The sequence below is a fragment of the Elephantulus edwardii genome, unplaced genomic scaffold (genome assembly GCF_000299155.1).
Source record: "Elephantulus edwardii isolate Elephantulus edwardi_28Jun2011 unplaced genomic scaffold, EleEdw1.0 scaffold00058, whole genome shotgun sequence".
NCBI lineage: Eukaryota > Metazoa > Chordata > Mammalia > Macroscelidea > Macroscelididae > Elephantulus > Elephantulus edwardii.
In genome coordinates, this window is record NW_006399808.1 from 7,676,096 (window position 1) to 7,699,525 (window position 23,430).

A 23,430-nucleotide genomic window follows, 5' to 3' on the forward strand; every position below is an offset into this window, starting at 1 on the left:
CCAGTCAGATCCAATTTGACGGTACACACATAAAAAGAATAAATAATTTAAAAAAAATAATAAAAATTTAAAAAAAAACACTAGCAATGGAATAATTTTCACTTGCAATTTATTATGAGTTAAAAATGATTAGGCATGTCCTCTCTATTTATTTGAACCAAATAAATTTGAGTTAAAGGAAAAGTAAGCATATAAAAAGAATTCCCAAGTAAGTTAATCTTTGTTGTTTTCAAAAGAGCTTCACACAAAAATAAAATAAATGAACTGTATTATTCTGATTCCCCAGAAGTGTGGATTATCAAAAGAGGCTTCCATTTTGTTTTTATCCTAAGCATCAGTTTAAATATAATTGGAAGAGATAAAATATCCATGTTGGGAATACTTACAGAGAAAGTGAGATGAATTTCAACCTACAATAAGTACCATGATTACAGTCTACTTCTGTTCAAAATAAAAGAATCAAGCTGTGATACTGATGGTTATAGACAGGAGGCTAGGCACAGATGCCAATTTCTTTGATCAAATGTAATTACTTGTTGAAAACAGAAAGCACAGCAGATTCAAGAAGAATTTCCCTAGTACTTTTCTTTGGGGAAATGGTTATTTGCTAACCAGAGCTCTTTAACAATGAACTTGACCATTCTCGAGTCTCCTGTGGACCATATGGGTTCTCATATTGCACAAATTATTTTTAGACTTCATATAACTATTTCCCTTGGATGAAACCTAGGTCCCACACATAGCAACATAATCAAATATGGGCAACGGGCACAGAGGATACAATTCTCTCTTTAATTAAAGGAAGTTTTTATGTATTGGGGACTGTAGTCCTTTTGGAAATGGCAGTACATCACAAAAAAGGAAAGATGGAGATGAATGATTCTGCAAAGCAGAAAAATAATCAGTGATGACACAATACTGAAGCAAAATTCTTAGCAGTCCTGCAAGTACAAACATGGTATCCTTTCAGGAGGGATATATGAACAGAATCCAGGAAAGTATCAATTTGTGACTATTCATTTATTTTATAATTTAGGAAAATGCTTAGAGAAAAGTTTCCTATATGATGTACTCTAAGAATGAACTCATAGGTTGCAAAATATATAGGAATCTTAATACCTAACAAATATCTACCCCTTTAGTTTTTTTTTAAAAATAATTTTTATCAAACCTGCTTTTATGATTTTGTCCCTCTCAATTCTGTACAGTCTAAAGCAGCTTCCCTGGAACAGCAGAGAGTTTATAGCACTGGGAGGGTTAATCTCTCAAATTTATCAGAATCTCAACTCCACACAATCACTTAAGGCTAACAGTAATTTCCACTCTATATTCATTAGAAGAAAGAATCTTCTTTTTTTTTTAAGATGTGATTAGACATTTTTGTCATGACGGGAGTCCAGAGCGAAGACTGCAGAGTGGAGTGGACCTGGGGGGAGGGATTGTAAAACAATGAAAAAATTTTTCTTTTACTTTAAAAGAGGGAAGAGTGGTGGGTGGGGAGAAAAGTGCAACAATGAATGAATGGAAATCCAAAGTCTCTGTAAATTTTCACTGATTAGTAATTAAAAATAACTTAAAAAAAAAAAAAAGAAAGACTCTTAAGGCATTGAAGATGGAGTCAACAGGAAACTCAAACTTGTGACACTAGTTAAGCCTCTGCTAGCAGCTCCCTGGGGGGTCTCCACTGGTGGAGGATGGCAGGAATGACTTACATTTTGCTTTTCCTCAAACCCAATGGTTCTACAAAGGAAGTGTTTTGTCCCCTCTACTACCTCCCACTCCCTGGGACACTTGCCAGTGTCTAGAGGCTAGTTCTACTCTGAAACATAAAAGGTTGGTTGCCACGAGTTGAAATAGGAATTGACTTCACGAAAGCCAGTCTGGCTTTGAGTGTGGAGACATTTTTAATGCTGTAAATGGAGGAGGTTGTTGCTATTCACATCTAGTGGGTAAAGACCAGGGATGCTGGTAAACATTCCATAATGCATGGATGGTCACCACCAAGACCCTCACAATAAAGAACTATGCAGTTGAATTGTCAATAGTACCCAGGGTTAGAAACTCTGTGTCTTTATTGGGAATTAACAACAAGAACCCTCCACAACCCACTGCCATCAAGCCATCATTGCTGATCCTCCAATGGGTTTGTTGTGTTGTTTGGTTTTTTGCTCTTCTTTTTTTCTCCAATGGGCTTTTAAAGGCTGTAAACGACATGGAAGGAAACTGCTCATCTTCCTTCTGTGGTGCTGCTGGTGGATTCAAACCACTGGAGAGATGCCACCTTTGGGATAGAAGCTCAACTCCTTTTGGAATACAACACCAGAGCTCCATATCAGGAATTAAGGTAACACCAAATATTCCTAGCAACATTATCTTCTTTTTTCAAACTTGCCAAGAGCTCAATATAACCAGGGGAAGAACTTGGAAAAAGCAACCCAAAACATTAAGATGCAGCTAGAGTCTCCTGTGTTTTCATTTCCAGCAAGTATTGAGGAAAAAGTGGGCCCAAGCCAGCCTGGTCCATGTAAGAGAGTCATGACTTTCCCTATACAAAGTCTTTATGTAAGACATCACAGGTCAGAAATGAAGAGAACTGTGAGGTGAGGAAGCATCATAAAGGTTCACCTGAACAATTCAGAACAAGAGAATCTTAAAAGTAAAACTGTCTTTCAGAGAAAGAGTCAGCCTTACTTGTAGAAGGAAGGAGTCACACTCATTGTGCCGTAAAGGAGGGCTCGCTGAGAGCATCCAGAAGTGAAAACCAACACATCAAAATGGGCAACGGGGAGAAAATAAGGCATGACAGCAAGAAGAACTTGACTTCTAGAGTAAAAAGAATAAAGAAGAGAATTAAGAAGCCCCAAGATTGGAGATAACCAGAAAGAAAAGTATGATCTCCTCATGGTAGAACTGACTCAGCCAAACTGGATCCCTGAAAGTGGCAACAGAAACTGTGAATCTAATATAGAAGCAAAGACCTTCTGCTACTCAATCAATTCTGAAAACACAAAATATTGCTTAGAAACCAATGATGACAGACACATGGCCACAAGGGGTTCCTGCGAAAAGCAGAGTTCTCCAGGGGTGGCTTCCTCCCAGATGGGGGGAAGTTCCAACATCTGCTGGGATCTCACCAAAAGGATTATCCATCCTGCCAAGAAGTGCAGGGAAACACAGGTGGCTGTGTATTGAGGAGATATGTACAGCTGCTCAATTCCCTGGAAGAATGAGCACCTGCCAGACATTGGCTGTAGCTGCTGAACAAAGCTAATTTCTCCTGCCAAAGAAAGTAGAATTTATAAAGAGCTGAAGAGATCATAAATTCACTGGTGAATATATCTGGTGTAGACAAGGATTTGGGGGAGAGACAAAAAAAGATAATGTAATGAAGCAGGGATTCCTCATCAATCTCAATGGTTGCTTAACTTGGCTAGATAAACATTCCAAAACATGGACATATTTTAAAAAGCAGTCTGAATTTCAAAGCTAAATTAAATATATCTTTGACCCTTCCAGAAAAATCAGTACATAGTCAATAATTAGGAATACTAGCTTCCAAAAAACTGAGCTTTATTTACACATGCTTACCTCAAATACTGAAAGGTCTTTTCTTCGGTAAATTTCATTTGCTGGAGGATGAAACCATCCACATTTCTTTGAGTGTCTCAGCAAAATGTTTTTACTTTTCATATATTTAAGACAAAATTCACACAGGTAAAGCTTTGGTAATCTGTTAAAGTTTAAAAAGCAAATAATCTATCAGATTGATTATATTTTAAAGGGAGAAAATATTAACCATTGTTCATTTCCGTCCTAAATTCTATGAAGCCTGGATAAAACTGCTATTAGAAACAAACAGCAAACAGTCATAAAAGAATAATAAAAACTTACATTATTTTTCAATATAATAAAAAAGTATATCCTGCCCTAGTTTGTGAACGAATCATTTGTTTCCTTAGAGGGTTTAGGATTCGAACCACTAGGGTAAAACTCTACAATGAAGTTGGCATCATGGCAGGTGACCATGCATTTTAAACAACACATATAGCAAATGGTGTGACTGAAGTAACATTCACAGAGTGAATGTATCATTTTTTAAGCGATCTGTATACTTATGAAGCACAGAAATCCTAGAACTTAGTTGTTTTCATTTTTACTTGTGGGTAGAATTATTTTAAAGTTATCATTGCAGTATAATATTAATCTAACATAGCAAATGCAAGATTATAAAGTCAAGAAGCCTGTTTTCTATCAATTCTACAGATAAACAGCTTTCTGTCCTCTTCTAGTTCCTCACCATAAAAAAAAAAGGTAACATTTTTACTAGTTCTCTAGCCATACTGGTAGTTGTATTAACATGCTGAGAAGCACTTTAAGTGTCTTTAGGGTTTAAAAGAGTGGAGAAAGGTTTAGAGGAAAGACAGGTATCCATCCTCCTCACCAAACTCACTGTCACAGAGCTGATTCTGTCTCACAGCGACACTATATCAAAAGTACAGCTGTTCTTCCACAGAGTTTCCAAGGGTTTTAAGGGTGTTAAAGATGATAGACTCATCTTTCTCCTGCAAAATGGCTGGTGAATTTGAACCACTGATCTTTTAGTTAGCAGGCCACTATTTAATTCACTGTGCTACCCGAGCTCCTTAAGATATAGGATATTTGTTAGGGACCTCACGTACCTTCACTTAGGAGCAAATGTTATTCAAAGCTCTAGAAACACACAATAATGAATAAAGTATACTGATATACTTGAAGGAAGAAATCCATTTCCAACATACTTGTTTTTGAAGTTTCTATAGTCCCATAGTCACTCTTCTCAAGATAAATGAAAACTGTTGCGAGTTTCTTTTCAAGTTTAACAATTCAGCTACAAATGGTTTTGGGGATTTTTTTAGTTACAAAAGATTGAGGAAGGGCCTCTAAAGGGTACTTATTTTCCTTTTCTTCTCTTTTCCTTCTTTTATTATCTTGTGGCCAAAAACTCATAAAACACCTTGAAACCAAAATGCTACAATCCCAGAGATAAAATGGATAGGCCTAACTAGGACAATAAAAAAGCAACTGGAGAAGAAAGTCTATCATTGGTTAATTTTTTTTTTTTCTAATTTGGTTTCCTAGAGACGAACATATGCCTAATTAATGGAAGGAGTTAGAGCATGGTTTAAAAGCTAAAGGGCAAATTTACAATACCTAAGAAGTGTTTACACAGTACAGTGACTATAATAGCTTGCGAAGCACTCAGAACCAACTAGCAACATTGATTTCTTACAATCAGTTAACGTCTACTTCAGTATCAAGGTTTTTTCATTCCTCACATCCATTGCATTAAAAATCTATATATACCAGGCTGATCCCATTACCTTGCATATTCCTGTGGGTAAGGCGAAGAGTACCAGGTTTGGATTTCATATTTTCCAAATTCTATTACAGAAGGGTATCGGCCACAGTCCTCCACTCCACTTTCACACTCTATTTTCTGTCAGAATGGAAAAAATAAATTAGAGTAGGCTATATTCCACCTACTTTTTGGTTCTTCCATCAGTAAGAATAAAAATCTAGAGACTAGAACATTCATCTTCATTATGAATTTTCTGTCTACCAAACCCAAATTTAGTGCCATCATATCAATTCAGATCATAGTGACCCCACAGGACAGAGTAGAACTATCTCATCTACTGGGTTTCCAAGGCTATAAATCCTCAGGGGAGCAGACCCCTCATCCTTCTCCCATTGAGCAGTGGGGTGGGTTCAAACTACTATTTTGTTAGCAGCCCAACACTTAATTCACTGTGTCACCAGGTCTCTTTTCTTTGCATCACTGCAGTTGAGTCAGTTCCAACTCACAGAACCTCTATCGGGTTCTTACAGCTGTGAACTGGAATGAGAGGCGACTGTCCACCTTTCTCCCTTGAAGCTGCTGGTGGATTTGAGCCACAGAATATGCACAGCCTGGGAGTTTGCATCGCACATCACTGTGGACTACACCACCAGAGCTTCCCTTTCCTTTGTGGAGGACAAAGATGCAAAACCAGTAAGCTACATTAGGCTAAGAATTATGCCTGCTTGGGTCCTGTGGCATCTACAATACCTAGGGCAATGCCTGATGGATAATAAGTATTTTTTCATGTAAAAACCCAGCCACCCATGTTAAAATGAAAAGTGCTTCATATTTAGATGTGTACTTCAGGTAATAGCCTGATCACTGCATCAATATGTAAATATCATTGGCAGATAAAAACGAAAACCAAAATATTTAAGGCCATGGAACCTTAATGATTTGGGGGATGTTTTGACACTTACCTTAGCCAAAGAAAAAAATAGAAATTGTTCCAACAGAAAAATAATGAAGAATAAGAATTAAAATTTCCAATTGTCTCGAGGTAGGAAATTAGCATTAAGATACTATTAAAAACAAAGCTTATTAGGCTATAGAGAAGCCATACCTCTAAAAGAAGTAGAGTGGGATAGGGACTCTCACTATTGTGCCGTAGGAATCAACTGTAGTCTACTGACCCAGGAAATTCACCATCCATAATATATTTGTATTTGAAAAGTCTATTTTCTTTACTTTTCAATATCTTGAAGACAACAGCCTTAGTCAAGTTATATTTTAAGTGGGATAATATAAAGAAATTACTGGATAATGAAAATGACTACAACTTATCAAGAAATACAACACTGCTTTTATTAATGCCAAAGCAACAAAAAAATAAGACATTTTATATAGTCAACCATCTGTGTTGTAAGAAACATCAATAAATTTAAAAGCAATGTTCTTTTTCATTAAAGTTAAAAAACCTGTTATTTTCTAAATTTAGATGGAAAAAAATCCCCAAACTATTCTCTACCCCTCCTAAAAAACTATTCTTTCACATGTAGAAACACCTTTCAAAATTTGCAACTACTGCTGCTACTCTGGTCTGATTTTGTTACAACGGAATCCTCCTCTACTTTTAAAGAGTGGAACTCTGCAAACTTACTGCTTTTGAAGGTGTATTCATTATGAATGAGCATGATAAGCATTAAATAAAAGACTGAGGAGGTGGCTCCATAAACTAAAGTGGTAATTTCATAGTAACACTTAAGAGTCAGACATCATTCTTACTTCTGTAGTGTGGTGTTCCCACCTTACCTCCCAAGAAAGTTCCTGGGCCTGTTTAAAAACATCCAAATCCTCTTCAGTAACGGAATCCTTGTTGCAAATCACATTTACATCTGTGTTTTCTTGTTTGATGCTTATTTTGATTTCAGTATCTGTCATTTAAAACCAGCAGAAAGTGTATTCACTGACTTGTATCACCAATAACCACCGTGTATTATCACATGGTATCAAATTAACAGTGGGCAAGTAGGGATCATCTTTCTTCAGCTTTAGAAGCTTTGACAGCTGGGTGCAGCTCACTGATCTAGCAGCACCCTTTCCCAGCTAGACCCACATTTTTATTTGGGTATATCACTATCATCTATTTATAGCTACAACAAATACAGAAGGGAAAGTAAGAACAAAATATTGCAAAATCTTAATTTTCCACCAAGATCTGAAGTTCTATCAATTTCTAACCATAGAATTTCCATTATCAGCTTTGAGGTATCAAAATCTACCACTTTGTCCAAATAGCACATTTTTGGGTTTTGTTTCAAACAGTAGCAAAATTTAATAGGCCCATTTGTTTCATGAAATTATGGAACCATTTTTCCCCCTAAGGTAGATACATACACAAACACAATTACACCCAAACGCACACTTCACAGAGTCATAGGCCAGGCGTTGCTGAGACTGAAGCAGGATGGACTTTGTCATGAGAAAGCAACGGAACAGAGGACATGAAGGGTGGATGCCCCTGCCGGAAGCACAGGCACCACACAGCGCCTCGGCTGAGGAGGAAAGCAGGAAAGGACAGGGCAGAAGCATGACAGTGGCTACTCATGCGAACTACAAAGTCAAAAGCAACGCTATGGAGGCATCTGGGGTCCTAGTGTCACTAGGGATGGAACGAAGTCATAAAAGGCAGGAGAGGATTAGTTGGAAAAACATTTTTGAGGTTTAGTCAGCATTAGAAAAAGGTCAACGTGTCACTGCTTCTGTATGAAAGTGAAGTGAGAACAAGAGAAGTAGCTGAAGACCTACGTGACAAATAGGAATTGATTTATAATATTTTTTTTCTGGGTTGGGGATAAAGGGTCGGGCGCAGATTTGGTTGGATCTTTGACCTTTTGCTTACCATCATCCTGATCAGGTTTAATCCTTCCGTCTGCCAAGCTCCCCTTCCCTGGTGAGGGGGTCCCCATCTGAGGGGTCACTTTATATTTTAATCTGCCTAGCATCCTGTGCTTTTTAAGAAAAGTTGTTCGCTTGAAGTGAGCAAATGCTTTAAAAATACGTCCTCTAGCCATCCCCCAGCTAGAAGAGGTGGCATGAGAAATAAACCTACTTCTAATATCTCTTTTTCCAAAGAAATGGGCTTTAGATTTTGCCGTGGAAGAGAATTCAGTTTTACGACGCATACGTTTGGGTGGCGCATAACTTGGGTGTCCCTTTTGCCGAGACTGTCCCTGGGTGGTATAGATATGAGAGAGTCCGTCAAAGAGTGCCTTCAGCTGGCTGTTATTAGTAAAACTGCTACAGGAGGGCACGCTAGACTGGCTGGAGGAACTCTGGGGGGAGGCAGAAGAGGTGCAAGCGCTGGACTTTTGTGAACAGGGGCTCTGACCCGAGATGGGGGTGGGGGGCAGAAGTGAAGAAGGTGGAGGTTTTAGCTTTCGTGTGGTACCTGTAGCCAACACCTGAGAAGTGCATGACTGTTTCTGAGAGCCCTTTTTCCTTGGACGATAGTGCTTTGAGAAGTCTATTATTTCACCTCGTGATCTGCGACCATCAGGTGATGGTGTAAAAAACTTAGTAAGGCCATCAATGAGCCCTTTGGTTTTCTTGTTAAGTTTAAGTGTGGAGGCAGAAATGGAGGTGGAGGTGGTGGTGGTTTTGGTGGTGGCACCAGGCCGAGTGGGGTCTGTAACAGCCAATCTGCTGCTTGAGTCCTTCCCAGATGCAGCATGACCAGATGAAGGTGTGGTACAGACTTTAGTCTTTTGACCCCTACCAGGTGACCCCCTTCCTGTGAATGCATTCATGGATCCTTCATCACTGGTTACAGACCTAGGCAAAAATTTAGAGAATAGTATCAGCATTTAGAGAATATAAAGTATCTAAAAACAATTTTATAATAATTAGATGCATTCAATGTGCTAAGATTAAGAGACTGCACTGCAACGCTAAGAACTACTTCTTTGTGTGGGCCATCACTTGGGTGTTTCTCTGATTTAAAAAGGGGGGGGAAAGGCATGTATTTGCATGTCATGATTCTCCCAGTGCCCCTCCAACAGGTACTGGAGGAATGTGGACCCAAGGACAATATAAGTGGAAAAAAAATTTGAAGAGACTAAAAGAATATTAGATGCTTTAAGTATGTTGTTGCTGGGTACTGCTGAGTTGAAACTGACCCACAGCCAACCTTCTGGCAGGTTTTTCAGAAGCAGTTAACCTCAAGGGAGGAGACTGTCCATCCTTCTCCCACAGAGCAGCTGGTGGCCTTGAACTGCCTGCCTTTGAAATTGCAGTGCAGCTTCTTCCCTTTAGTGGAAGTTAACTTATTTATTATGTTATCAAGATTAACTAGGTTTCTTGGGTCTCTTAAGTTCTAAAGCAAACCAAATGTGTTGTTCAGAAGCAAAAGGATATGTTTATCTTAACTCTAGTTAAAAGCATTTTAAATTCAATTTATACAAGTAGAATTTGGATATGTCTATAAATCTGTACTTAAAAAATAAAACACACAAACAAAGAGAAAACTGTGAAAGAAATTCTCTCCCACTTAGCAGTTTATGCGTAGGATGGAAAGATAGCTAATAATACTCTCTTAGAAGAGAGGAAAAGTAATTACAGCATAAAATATTGCTGAAAAAAAGACAATAGCAAAAAACTAAAGTAATGGTTAAAGAAAAGCTACAGCAGGTCAGACATGACATGGAAAGTCTGGTGAAGAAGCAGCACATTTACCATGGCCATCATCAGACACCTGGCATCGAAGTCTATGTACACATGGCTCTGACTGCTATGTGAGTCCATCTGACACTCAGTTCTGCCCATACTGCTATGTACGTGGTCAGAGATAGGAGGTCATGTGACTGAGGCAGCTGCATATATGAAGAGCATCTGCCTGCTTTCACCTCAGGCTAGGGTTTGCAAAGAAACCCATTTTTCAGTAAAATATTATACACTAGAAACATCTGCATATGAATTAAGGCAGTGTTAGCGTGCAAGAATGTTCTTTTGAAATTACCAACTTAGCAAAAGGCTTAATATTGAAGAACTGAGATCTTAATGATGATAGGATATTTAGTTATAAAAATATCTAAATATGAGAAATAGAATCTAGCAAGTTTTAGTGGTCATTTGAATATGTAGATTTAATGATGAAATTCCCACATCAGGACAGACTGGGAGTCTCATTTGGAGAAGCACAAATGTCAGAGGCTGGCCCTTGTCTGAAGACACTGATTCAGCCAAATCAGGCTAACACCAAAGATCTTGAGTGTCGCTAGGAGATGCGGTATTATCAACAAAAAGATTTCATCCAATCTGAAATGTTTCATCTGGAATCGATTGCCCAGAAAGGACAACATGCTTATAAAGCATGTAAAAAGGAAAACTCCCTAGACTGTCTTAAAAATTCCTAAGCTCAAAGGACAATTTTGGACAAACAAAAAGTTAGGATTGGTGCCAGATGCAATTTTCAGCAGTGTTCTTTGTTTAGAAAGTTTATATCCTAATTTAGAGTTTTTTCCCCCCTTAATTGGGCCCTGAGGATATGGTCCCCATTTCAAGAACAATGCTTACACAAGATGAATACAAAAACTACAATCTCTTTTTCAAATGATGCTAATATGAGATTTTATGAATAAATGTTCTAGATTTGCCTCCTGAAATGAACAAAAATACCATTTAAAAATGTCTATTAGTTCAAGAATTCTTATATAATTTCTTAGAAAACACTAGAAAGAAGCCCTTTTCTTTCTTTGGGAGATAAAGGTGCAGGGAGAGACTATTTTTCGAGAGCAAGCAATATAATGAACTGCTTTAAGGAAAAAAGGTAAGATTCTTGGTCACTGTCCACACTGTGTAGAGAATTTATTTATTCCTCTACTACAAAGATCCTAAGTCATTGTAAAGTGATGGTTATGGTTCATTAACAGGATTGCTTCTGATATAAATGACTATTGATTTTATTTGCAAACATTTTACTTAATGATGATGGTAAAAATGTATACTCAATCTATTGTCAGATGCAGTCAAGTGTTCAGAGGCCTGGTCTATATACAGAGGTTACATCTAAGGAGCTGGTGGCCCAGTAGATAAAGAGTTGTGTGGTCAACCCAAAGCCAGGTGGTGTTTATCCACCCAACAGCTGATCCAGGGAAGAAAGATAGGCAATTTACAGCCTCTGAAAACCCAACGGGGTGGAGAGAGGTGTCAGTTCCAACTTGTCAGCAATAAGGGGTTTTCTTGTTTGCAGTGGCTGAAGGGCTTAGGGGGCTAATGGAAAGGTTGGAGGTTTAAACTTTATCAGACACTCCAGATGAGAAAGACATTACATAGCAGTCTGCTTCTGTGGAGATTTACAGCTTTAGATACCCCGTAAGGCAGCTCTATTCTGTCCTCCAGGGTCACTGTCTGTCAGCACTGACTAAACGACAGTGGGTTGGGCTGGTTTGTTTCATATGACGGAATAGCAGAGCTATTACATGGTTACACAGTAACTCTGTGGGCCACTAAAAATACATTATTTTGTATGTGTGCCTGCACATGAGTACATGTGTCAAATGCCTCTTAGTAAATCAGTAAGGTAAACATCAGGTTTGCTGGTTTCTCAGAAACTACTATCTGACAAAAAGATTTTTCAAAAGTTGTGATTCTAAATTAGCATCAGAAGAGAAAGGTATCTCTTAAAAATACTATCTAGAGCTACAAAAGAGAGTCATCGTAAGACAAGTCCCTTCTTTGTTTTAAAATTCCTATGAAAATAATACAATTAAGTTCTTCTAATATCCAGACAACACTAAACAACTCTTTCCAAGCCTTCCATTCTGCTTCTATCCTACTGCTTTAAAAATGCCACACAGTAGAATGTCTACTGGCAACAGGAGACCTCAAAATGTCAATTAAAAGGGTTTTTTTCAAAAATTATCATAGCTTAGGCAAAAAGAAAAAAATTGTCTTCATCTTTTGAGTGTAAAAAATTATGCTAAAAGGCTTAACAGAATTTAAGGGAGCCTATAATCTCCTATACATTAAAGCACAAGATTTTTTTTAAAAAAGCTTTTGATAAGATCTCAACCTACAACAAGCGTTGCTTGAACTGGTTTTTCGGCCGTCCAATGGGCTTTGCATATCGTCGTTTTATTTGTGCAGCTTTCTCATGAAGCAGTTTTCTTCCCTTTTTCTTTGGTCTGCAGACTTGGCAAATCCACATCCCTGAATGGATATATATATATATATGAGAAAAATATTTTAATGCTTCATTATAGGAGAAGATATTAAATATAAATACAGCTTTTAGTAAGCTGTCCAAGGATGTTTATATGTGGATCTTTTTCTAAAAAGTGGTCCATTCTCTTTCATTCTCCTCAGGAAGTTATCATTAAAGGTCCAGGTAAAAGCAGATGGCTGCCCTTATCTCAGAACCTATGTTCCCCATTTGTCCCCAAACTCTACCTTTCACATAAACTCACAGGAAAATGCATCCCTGATTTGGGGTGAGAAAGTTATAATTAATTCTACAAATTTCTGAGATGTCAAGAAAAAAAATCATTCTACCGTCTTTTTCTGGAAATCGTAAACCCTCCAAAAAAATTATCACTATAAATTTGAAGCTGTAACATTAAATATGAACTCATTTTGATAATGAAAATAAGATCTGGTATAGGGATACAGATCAATGAATAAAAAACTGAAAAACTAGAACAACTTAAATCTAGAAAAAAGTTTAGCATATGAAAGAAGTCATCTTTCAAACCAATGGGGAAAGGATGAAATTATTCAGTAAGTGGTACACGTGGTAATAGAATAGCTACCCATCTGGAAGTAATAAAATTATTTCCTATTTGTTACAGAAATAAATTCTAGGTAGATTAAATATCATAATATAAAAAAATGCTAAACTACCTCAACTGTGGATATTTATATAATTTAAGTATGCCTGGTATTTAAAACCATAGAGAGACTGTTCCACAGATATAATAACTATATAAAAATATAAACAATTTCTGCAAACTAGTAAGAAAAAGGTGAAACCTTCAAGAGAAAAAGTGACCAATGGATAAAAACAGAGTTTTGTAAAAGATGATAAATGGTCTATAGTATAAAAAATGTTTCCTCTCACGGTTATGTGCCAATGAGTTGCCTATGACACACAGCAACCCTATGTACAACAGCCCGAAACCCTGCTCTATCCTGTGCCAAACTTAATGTCTCTGACACACCTATCCCAATTACCCCATCACTTGATGAGGTCACCTGTGCTGTCCCGCCACCCTCCCAAGCATGACGTCCCTCTCCAAGGACTGGTCCCTCCTTGCAACATGTCCAAAATATGTCAGACAAAGCTTCAGAATCCTTGCCTTCAAGGAGCAGCCTGACTTCACAGAAAAAAAAATTATCAGATACCTTTTTCTATTATTAAGTTGATAAAAAAAATTCAACTATCAAGTTTTAATTGAATCAAAGGCATAACTACAAGATGTAGCTGATTTTAAAATATTTAAAAAATAAGTGTGTCTGCCATAGTTAAAAAAAAACAAAACACCCAGGTATTCACAGATGAATGAATGGTTAGGATGAAAACTGATATAGTCTTTCATGTATATATAGTCTTTGATCCAGCAATTTCTCCCCTTGGAATTTATCTTAAGGAAATAATTGTGCATTTAAAACATTTGTGATATCCACCATAGGGATAGGGGACTGGTTAAATGAATGATGGCTCACTTATTCATGGAAACGTGAAATCAAATATCTTTATGAACTACTCAGGTATAATGCACATGACTAACTTAAGCTGGGATGTAAGACAACAGTGAGCAGAGAGACTGTGGCAAATGGAAGCAGGGGTGTCCTGAAGGACTCAAATTAAAAACCACTGGGACAACTGGCATTCTTGTGGTCCACAGGTGTGATTTCTAAGTCCTGCTTTCTATCAGAGGGTTCTACATACTCACTAAAATTTAGGTTTAGGAGAACATTTTAATGATGCAGAAAGGCTATAATCTATTATTAAGAGGGTAGAAAAAAAAAGTTGCAAAAATGTATACACAGAAGCTTCATTTCTCTTTTAAAGAGTTTGGCTGAATTGAGAAGGAATTTCCAAATGATTTCTCTTTTTATTCCGTTGGCTTACCTAAATTTTTTTAAGTCAAAATAATATCTGAAGTTTAAAAAAAATGTGAGTTTCTTGTTGCAAGACTTAGGGAAATCATTATTCTCACAACCATCAAAAATCTGTAGTATCATACCTCTGTGCACTCCATTACCCAATACATACAGAGTATTCTAGACTTGCAACCTGCTTTTTATATTAATTTTTTCTCATAGGGGAGTGATTTGAGGCTAAGGCAGTCTTTCTCATACATGTGTCTGAATTAGAGTCATAACTACCCCAAACATGTGCACAGCCAGTGACAAACCCATTAGCCCAGGGAGGGTAGCAGGGATGAAAAACTTGCTTAGGGAATATGTATACCTATGAGCTGTTAGGCATTCAGAAAAGGCTAACAAGTATTGTAAAAGTGCATTTTTAATACAGTTTAAGAGTTCACCTTTTGGCATTCTGGAAAGTGGTGGGTCACAGCATTCCATATGGAATCCTCGATCACAAGAGTCACAAAAAAGCATATTATCCTGTAATAAAATATAGGAGAGGCAAAGTGAAACAGAAACCAAGTGTAAAAAGCCAAAATTCCCATTTTATGAACAATAGTAAATTATAATGAAGAAATATGAAGATCTCTCCTGACAGGTATAACATGTATTTTAAACTTGACAACGGGAAAATCCTTAGCTCTGTGAATTAACCCTTGACCTAGAGAAGGGCTGTTGAGAGGGATACTTACTGCATTTTTGCCTTGGATTCTACATGCACTGCATGTCTTGCACTCGATACACTGCCACCTTAAGGCTTTTACATTTGTTGTTAATTCGGGACAAAATTTCAAACAGGATGGGTGTCCTATAGGAACAAAAAAAAAATCAAATTTCTTTACAGTAATAGACTAGGTTCTTTAAACTCCCATTCCTTGAAATTTAATAGGAAAGTTGATGCTGCCAGTCAAAGTACTGAAGAAACTGGGTGGAGGGTGGCGGGGGGAAGAAATAATCATAGAATCCAACCATAAAATCAGCCATTTTTTACTCAAAGTAATGGAATGACAGTAAAAATGGTTTCCCTGGGAGAAACTTGAGAAATGAATACTAATTCCAATCTCAAGTCTTTGAGAACCTGGAGATAACGTATGTTCAGATCATGTTCTCACTTCTGTGCCAGGGTCATCAACCACCATTTGCCCAGGCTCCTTGATTGTGTAGGGAATGCTCAAACTCAAATGATTCTTGCTCTCTATTCATGATGGAATCAGAAAATTCAGAACAGCTAAATTTAGAAAGGAAGAAAAGAAGATAGTGCTGCTTAACATAATACAATTATGAAATGCAAATGGAATTTAAAAAATCCAATAGTATGCAAGTATCCTATTGTCGGCTTATCTTATCCTCAGTCCCTGCGTTAGATTTTGGAAGAAGCAGAAACAGTCAATCTGAGGGAAAGCATAGCTGAAACACCCAGGTTAAGTGGAATTCTCTGAGAAGCATTCCCACAGCAGGGTCCTGCGTATTCACACTTTTGGGGACAGCTTTCATCCAGTGACTCTCCACATACCAAGTCTTAGAGTTAACTTTACAGAGAAAAACTGGAGACATGACAGGCAATGCTACTTAAAGACCTTCAGCAACACACTGCTCCAAAAGGCTTTGGTGGGCGACTCCAGACTCTCTGCCAGGTGGTGTAGGTTCTACTCTTAACAGCGCTTTATCATATAAACTTGCCATCTCCAAACCGGCTTTTATTTTTCTGAACCTGGTCTTTATGTACTAAGAACATTAGTAAATCCCATGTGAAAGAACTTATAACCACGCTGAAAAAGAAACCTTGAGGGGTAATAAAAAAGCAGATTCTGCAATTTCAAAACTGTTTTATAATTTCCTGAGTTTGGCAGGCTCATTGTTTAAGTATATATTTTGGGTTGCTGCCAAAAAGTCCCTCCTCCCTAAAGCTCAACAGGTGCTTCATAAAATTCCACCCACCAGGAGATCTGGCTTTTTGAAGTAAAAACATTCCAAATCAATCATCAATACTGTTAATAAAAGGATACTATTCCTGACTTTTAAACTTAAAACTAAACATCTGTATTTAAGATGTTGAGAGAATGAAATGCTGTCATAGTATTATGACCTCAGGCAGGACAGACACCCAGGCAGATGCATTTAACTTATGACATATTCTTTACAAGGGCTTCTCTCACTCAAATCAATGCAGGGGGAGATTAATCATAGAAAAGGACATTGATCATCCGGTCCTGCTCAAGAAGAGAAAACAATAGACAGCTTGCTCCTCGCTCCTCATCTTTAAGGAGTACAAGCTGAAAAGGGTCTAGAAAATCTATGCTTGGATCAGGATTCCCCTCCTCCCTTATATAACAGAAGTAATAAGGGGACTCAACTTTTAAAAGAACAGCAATTAAAATTCCAACACTTATCATTTAAGTCTCACCAGCTTCAAAGTATACCATTTATTTACTTCCCGTATTTGTACATCGGCACATATGACCTCGATTTCACGCACTGAGCAGTTCTTTATATTAAAATCTGCTTTTTACTTCGCAGCTTAATATTCAGTAACTAATTCACACTATATTTTACAAGTTACTATTTATTCTCACATATATCCCATGAGATTATCTTTTAATAATTACTTATTTTGAAAATGGATTTCAGCCCCTTTTAATGAAGGATAAGGAATATTTTTCCTCTCAATATTTGTCCCCACTTGAAGCAACATTATATTTCAACTACTACTATTTAAGTTGCCCTATCAAATTCTAAAATCTTCAGCCTATCTTTCCTTTAGGACACAATCTTATCTTTATTTAGCTGAAGAGAATTGGTTATAGATCCCTTCCAGTTCTAAATTTCTATGATTCTGTAAAGGATGCTGAGGATGAAGAAACATTCATTTTTTCACAGCCAACTTGAAAAGAACTTTAAAGACTTTAACTGAGTCTTGATATACTAGTATACAATCTGCAATAATTAGATAAAAGAATACAATATTACTAACAATCCAAATTCTTACCTCTTATTTAGCCATTCTATATGCTCAACCATTCCCTCTTAGATTCTGGTATTCTCTGATGTTAATTCAGGGTGGTTTGTTCTTATAAAGTTTGATTTACTTTTGTAGTTTGAAATTTATTTAATTTGAGAGTCATTACACATATTCACAGGGAGCTCTGGTGGTTTGTTTTATATGCTGTCATGTTGACCATGACTCACAGTGACCCAAGAGCAAAGGCTCTGAACCTCGCCCTATCCTAATCCAACCTCACTGTCTCAGACCCACCTGACCCCATTGCCACTATCACCAGGGCAATCCATCTCATCCAGGGTCTACTTCTCTTGCACTGACCTTCTACTCTTCCAATCATGATGCTTTTCTCCAAGGACTGACCTCTCCTGACAACATGCCCAAAGTAGGTAAAATGAAGTTTCAAAAAATCGTGCTTCCATGAAACAATCTAGTTTTACCCTCTCCAGGATAGACCTGTTTGTTTTCCTGGCAGTCAGTGGTATGTTCAATAGTATTCTTGAACACCATAGCTCAAAAGCATCAATTCTTCTTTTGTCATTTTTAGTCACTGTCCAGCTCTCAGGCATATAACAAGCAACTGAGAAGACCATAGCTTGTATCAGGTGTACTTCAATATTTAGAATGACATTACTGCATTCTGGAGAGGTCCCCGACATCAAAATTTCCCAATGCAATTCATTTTTTTATTTCCTAACTGGTTGTCTTATGAACCTGGAGAGAGGATGAAAGGCACCCAAGCGTCGAGGACTCTCCTTCACAGGGTCACTATGAATCACCTGCGACTCGGCGGCACTTAACAACAACTGGTTGTGCCAAGGATGGTGATTGTGGATCAGAACAAGATGAAATAGTTACAACTTTAATCCTTTCTCCATCTACTGTCATGGTGGTTAGGTTTCCCCCCATTAAATGCTTTTTGGTTTTTACTTTGAGACATGATGGAAAACCTTACAGAAACACGTGGAAAAAGAAGACATGATTACATTGATAATCTAGCCAGAAAGCTTTGTCAATTCTGAGTGTGATATGCTGAAAGGAATTAGTACTCTTCTTCTATGTTCTCTCCTTCAACAGAATCCATACTTCCTTATAATCTCTCTCTAGGACAACCATGCCTTATGGGCCTCAGAAAATTTTCCTTTCTCAATCCCCTCACCCATGTACCAGTGAACAAAGGCACACTTGACATACTTCAGAGCACACTTGTGATGCAGGTGAATCCAGGCCTCTGCAATGAATATGGTGTTGCTCAGCACGCACACAGCTCGCTGTACTTTGGCCAGATCACCACCAGGAACCACAGTGGGAGGCTGGTAATTAATATCAGCCTTGAAGCCAATGGGGCATCAATCTACAAACTGGATGCTGTGTTTGGTCTTAGTAGTGGCAATGGCAGCACTGACATCTTTGGGAACCACAGCACCTCAATACAAAAGGCCGCAAGTCATGTATTTACTATGGTGAGGGTCACATTTTACCATTTGGTTGGCAGGCTCAAAGCCAGCACTGGAAATCTTTGCTACAGAAAGTTCATAATAAGCTTTCTCAGCAAAGATAATAGGGTTGTATGTGACCAGAGGGAAGCGGATGTGGGGATAGTGCACCAAGTTGGTCTGGAATTCTGTCAGAGCCACATTCAGGGCACCATCAAATCTGAGAGGAGGACATGATCTGACTAATAAGATGGTTAAGGTTAGTGTAGGTTGGGCATTCAATATCAATGTTTCTGCAGCAAACGTCATAGATAGCCTCATTGCCCAAAATGAAGGCACAATCTGAGTGGCTCCAAGGTGGGTGGATAGTGAGAACAGAACTGTAGGGCTCGACCACAGCTGTGGAAACCTGGGGGGCTGGATAAATAGAGAATTCCAGGTTGGACTTCTTGCCATAATCAACAGACAAGTATTCCAACAGCAGAGATATGAAGCCAGAACTGGTTTCCCCACCAAAGCTGTGGAAAACGAAGCCCTGATGATCTGTACACGGGTCAGCCAGTTTTCTAACTCTGTTCAAGACAAGGTCAATGATCTCCTTGCTGATGGTGTAGTGCCCACGGGCAGTTATTGGCAGCATCTCCCTTGCTTGTGATGTACTGTTCAGGGTAGAAGAGCTGGCAGTAGGTGCCAGTGCGAACTTCATCAATGATTCCAGGTTCCAGGTCTACAAACACTGTCCTGGGCACATGACTGCCAGCACCAGTCTCACGGAAGGAGGTGTTAAAGGAGTTATCTTCTCCCCTAGTGGTCTTGTCAGTTGGCATCTGGCCATCAGGCTGGATACTGTGCTCCAGACAGCAGAGCTCCTGATAGGCACTGCCAATCTGGACACCAGCCTGTCCAACATGGATGGAGATACACTTACACTATACACTATGGGAGATGAACTATGACAATGGGTTTGAAAGAAAGGATGCCAGGAGCAGACAGCAGGTTCTGGTTAATGTCCCTGACAAACTAAGAGTCGAAGGAAATAATGCACTCAGATTTTTTTTACTAAAGGCCTCAGTCCTTGACCTTCTGCACCAAGAACTTCAAGTCCTCTTCAGTTTCAGTGAGCAAGGTTATATTATCTACATAATGCAGGTTGTTTATGAGTCTTCCTCCAATCCTGATATGACATTTTTCTTCATCAAGTCTAGCCTCCTGAATGCTCTGTTAAGTATATAGATTGAAAAGCTATGGAGGAATGATACATCCCTGACACACTCCTTTCTTGATTTTGAAACTTACAGTGCTCCCTTGCTCTGTTTAGACAACAGCTACTTGGTCTAGGTAAAGGTTTCACATGTGCAGTCAGTTGGAACTGACCCTACAGTGGGTTTTCAGAGGTAGTTAATTACATGGGAGGAGATTGTCTATCCTTCTCCAGCGAAGCAGCTGGCAGATTAAAACTGTGTGCCTTCGGGATTGCAGCACAGATTCTCACCACTAAGGAAATATGGTTCCACACAAAGTTCAAATCCACCAGCTGCTGCACTGGAAAAGGATGAACCCTGTCCTCTTCCCTGATTTACTACCTTTGAAAACTCACTGGGGGGTCAGCTATGGGTTGATGTCGACTCAACAGTACATAATTACCAAATACATATTCATCCATTCATTCATTATCATTACAAACACATAGATCCACCCCTTACTTATCAACATGGTTAGGTTCCAAAACCCTGATCATTATGCAAACCAGCATTACACAAGGATGCAAGGGCAGCCCTGGGGTCTGGACCCTCTAAACTGATATATGCAAGCAGTGTCATGCTTTGGATGCCAAGTTCCTTCCATTTAGGATTGGCAATTAAGCAAACCTTAGATCTAGCTTAATCAAAGCTGGTGGCTCTGAGGTTAAGGCAACTGGCAGAGCCAGATGTCAATATGGTTGGCAGAGGGTGTTGTCCATCATGGATTGAACTATGTGTTTCCAAAGCACATATACGTACTAATATAATGTAGAAGCTTGTATGATAAGCCCACAGTATCTGAGAAACCAAATAGCTTTAGAACTACTAAGGATTGGGGAGTGGGGGACAGGGACAAAAGTGCAACAATGAATGATTGGAAATCCAAAGTCTCTGTAAACTTTCATTAAAAAAAAAAGGTGGATTAAGGGTGGAATGCAACATTCCTTAATTCCATGTCTGACCCTCTCTAGGGTGTGGCCTGTAATACCTTTCATCTTAGAGAAAGTGAGCTGAGGAAAGGCATTCTTGCTACCATCAAGAGAGAATCTCCAGGAGAACAGTATGTCTTCCTCAGACTCTACAAGAAGAATCATGTTGGTATCAGATAAGGTCAACACTCATGGAGATCTCCAAGGGATGTAAAAATTACAGCTGCTGAAGGAAACAAGGAACTTCCGCCACAACCAAGAGAGAACAAGTGAGAGTGGGCCTTTTCTAGTTCTAGCACTCTGAATTTGGATATTTAGATTCTTAAGTAGGAGGAGAATAAATTTCCGTTTGTTTAAGTCCATCTGCTTGTGGTCTCTGTATTACAGCAGCACTAGGTAGGCCCCCTGAAAACAACTGACATACTGCTAGTCTTAGAGGGCATGAACTTGAGAGCCTGGAGACTAACTCTGAAGAGGATCTCAGCCTGAATCATGAAGAAGGAGTGACCAGGTTATACTGCAGCCTCCGGTCCCAAATTAGCTCTTGAACCCTTCCTGCCAAAGACTGTGGCCCCTCCAAGCCACCAGATGGGGGGAGGGGGGTACAGCAGTAGCAACCTCCCCTACTCCCAACTCCTCCTTGACCTCTCTAGCCATTTACAAGCCCTTGTAGGAAAGGTTCCATCAGAATGCACCTTAGTAGCCTACACCACAGTGATCTGGTGACAGAGACTGGCCAGAGACATTTGTGAAAGCTGGCTGCCAAAAGTTCTAAGCCTGAAGGATGTGGCTGGCTGTGTGGATTGGAAGGTAAATATGGGAAGAAATCCAGGTTGCAAAATAATGTGTTTTTAAAAAAACAACAACAAAACACAAAAATCTTGTTGTAAATACTAAAGGTCAGATAATGAGGAAGTCATTAAGTGAGGAGTGTGTGTGTGTTATGTATTCACATAGCTGTCTAAGTTTTATCTATTAAAATAAAAGCAGTATTATTTGTTGAACAAGTACCAATGGAACTACAAGTGCAAATGGTTTTGGAGGAAGCAATGTAGGAGATAAAAGCCTGGACTCACTGATAAACTGAAAAACACCCTCAAAGGTGCTCATACCCTCAACAACAACAACAACAACAACTCACTGTCATCAAGTTGGTACCAACTCACATTGGTGATCCCCGAGCAGGTTTTCAGAGGCTGTAAACTGCACAACAGAGAACTGCTCATCTGTCTCCGCTGGAGCAGCTGCTGGTTAGGAGTTAGCAGCACAACTCTTTACTCAGTACTACTTTTCTTGGCACAAGAGACATTGTAGGTGTGAGTAAATGCCAAGACACTGATATAGGGAAATTATCCTCATTTATATGTACGGTTTTAATTAAATCACGTGAGACCTTAAAAGTAGAGAATCTTTTTCTGACAGGGTTAGGGATGAGACAAAAGGAGGAAGGAGGCGAGAAGTGTAGGAATATGGGTGACTAAAAGCCAAGAATAGCCTTCACCTGACCATTGGCAATAAAACAAGAATTCTAGTCCTACAAATACAAGGAACAAAGCCTTGCTGACACCTTAATTTTAACCTGGTGAGACTTATGATCTATAAGAGAACTCACCAAGTTTCATGGTATTTTGTTACAGCAGCCATGAAAAACAAAGACACTCTAAGCCCCCTAGTCTCCTGAGCCTGACCATTATCAATCTATCCATATACAATATTTTTCAAATAATAACACACACACTCACACACGTGTGGGAATTATGACATTACATGAAATCATTCCAGCATAGAGGACCCAAGCAGTTTTCTTTGGGCGGTTCACAGTGAGAGTACAATGTCTGCGCTATTTGTGTTAAAGTATGGTAATCCAGCAAGAAAAACATTACACAAGAATTAATATCAACATGTGATGAGGTATGGTTCAGGGCTGTGGAACAATGGTGGAACCAGGAAAAACTATCTCTAAAAAACACTTTTTCTAAATCCCAGAAGGGATTGCTGTTGTAGTTAAGTGCTGCTGAGTCAAATAGCAACCCTAATAACCACACATCTGTATCCTGCTCTATTCTGTGCCATCCTTACCATCCCTGACCCACTTGGGCTCACTGCTGTAGTCACTGTATGAATCCATCTTGTTAAGGGTCATACTTTCCATCTAAGTATGATGACCCTTTCTAAGGAATAACCTCTACAAAAAACATGTCCAAAGTATGTGAGACACAGCTTCGCCATCCTTGCCTCTAAGGAGCACTCTGATATGTTTTCCAACATATATCCATTTGCTTTTTTGGCTGTATATGGGGTATTCAGTATTCTTCATCAACACCATATTCTCATTCATTGTCCAGGTATCAGATGT

General features: G+C 38.7%; 1 protein-coding gene across 3 annotated transcripts in view; it reads right to left on the bottom strand.

Annotated features, from left to right (window-relative positions):
- Positions 1 to 23,430, bottom strand: part of KAT6B (K(lysine) acetyltransferase 6B) — a 288,543-nt gene that overhangs the window by 59,775 nt on the left and 205,338 nt on the right. The window contains exons 5-11 of one of the 3 annotated variants that reach the window (XM_006887508.1): positions 15,163 to 15,278; positions 14,869 to 14,950; positions 12,397 to 12,529; positions 9,099 to 9,154; positions 7,133 to 7,254; positions 5,361 to 5,476; positions 3,589 to 3,730 (exon numbers count right to left, since the gene is read on the bottom strand). In XM_006887508.1, the coding sequence (XP_006887570.1) occupies positions 3,589 to 3,730; positions 5,361 to 5,476; positions 7,133 to 7,254; positions 9,099 to 9,154; positions 12,397 to 12,529; positions 14,869 to 14,950; positions 15,163 to 15,278 (767 nt within the window). Of the gene's footprint in view, positions 1 to 3,588; positions 3,731 to 5,360; positions 5,477 to 7,132; positions 7,255 to 8,222; positions 9,155 to 12,396; positions 12,530 to 14,868; positions 14,951 to 15,162; positions 15,279 to 23,430 lie in introns of all 3 variants that reach the window. The other 2 variants (XM_006887507.1, XM_006887506.1) reach the window with 2 other exon arrangements.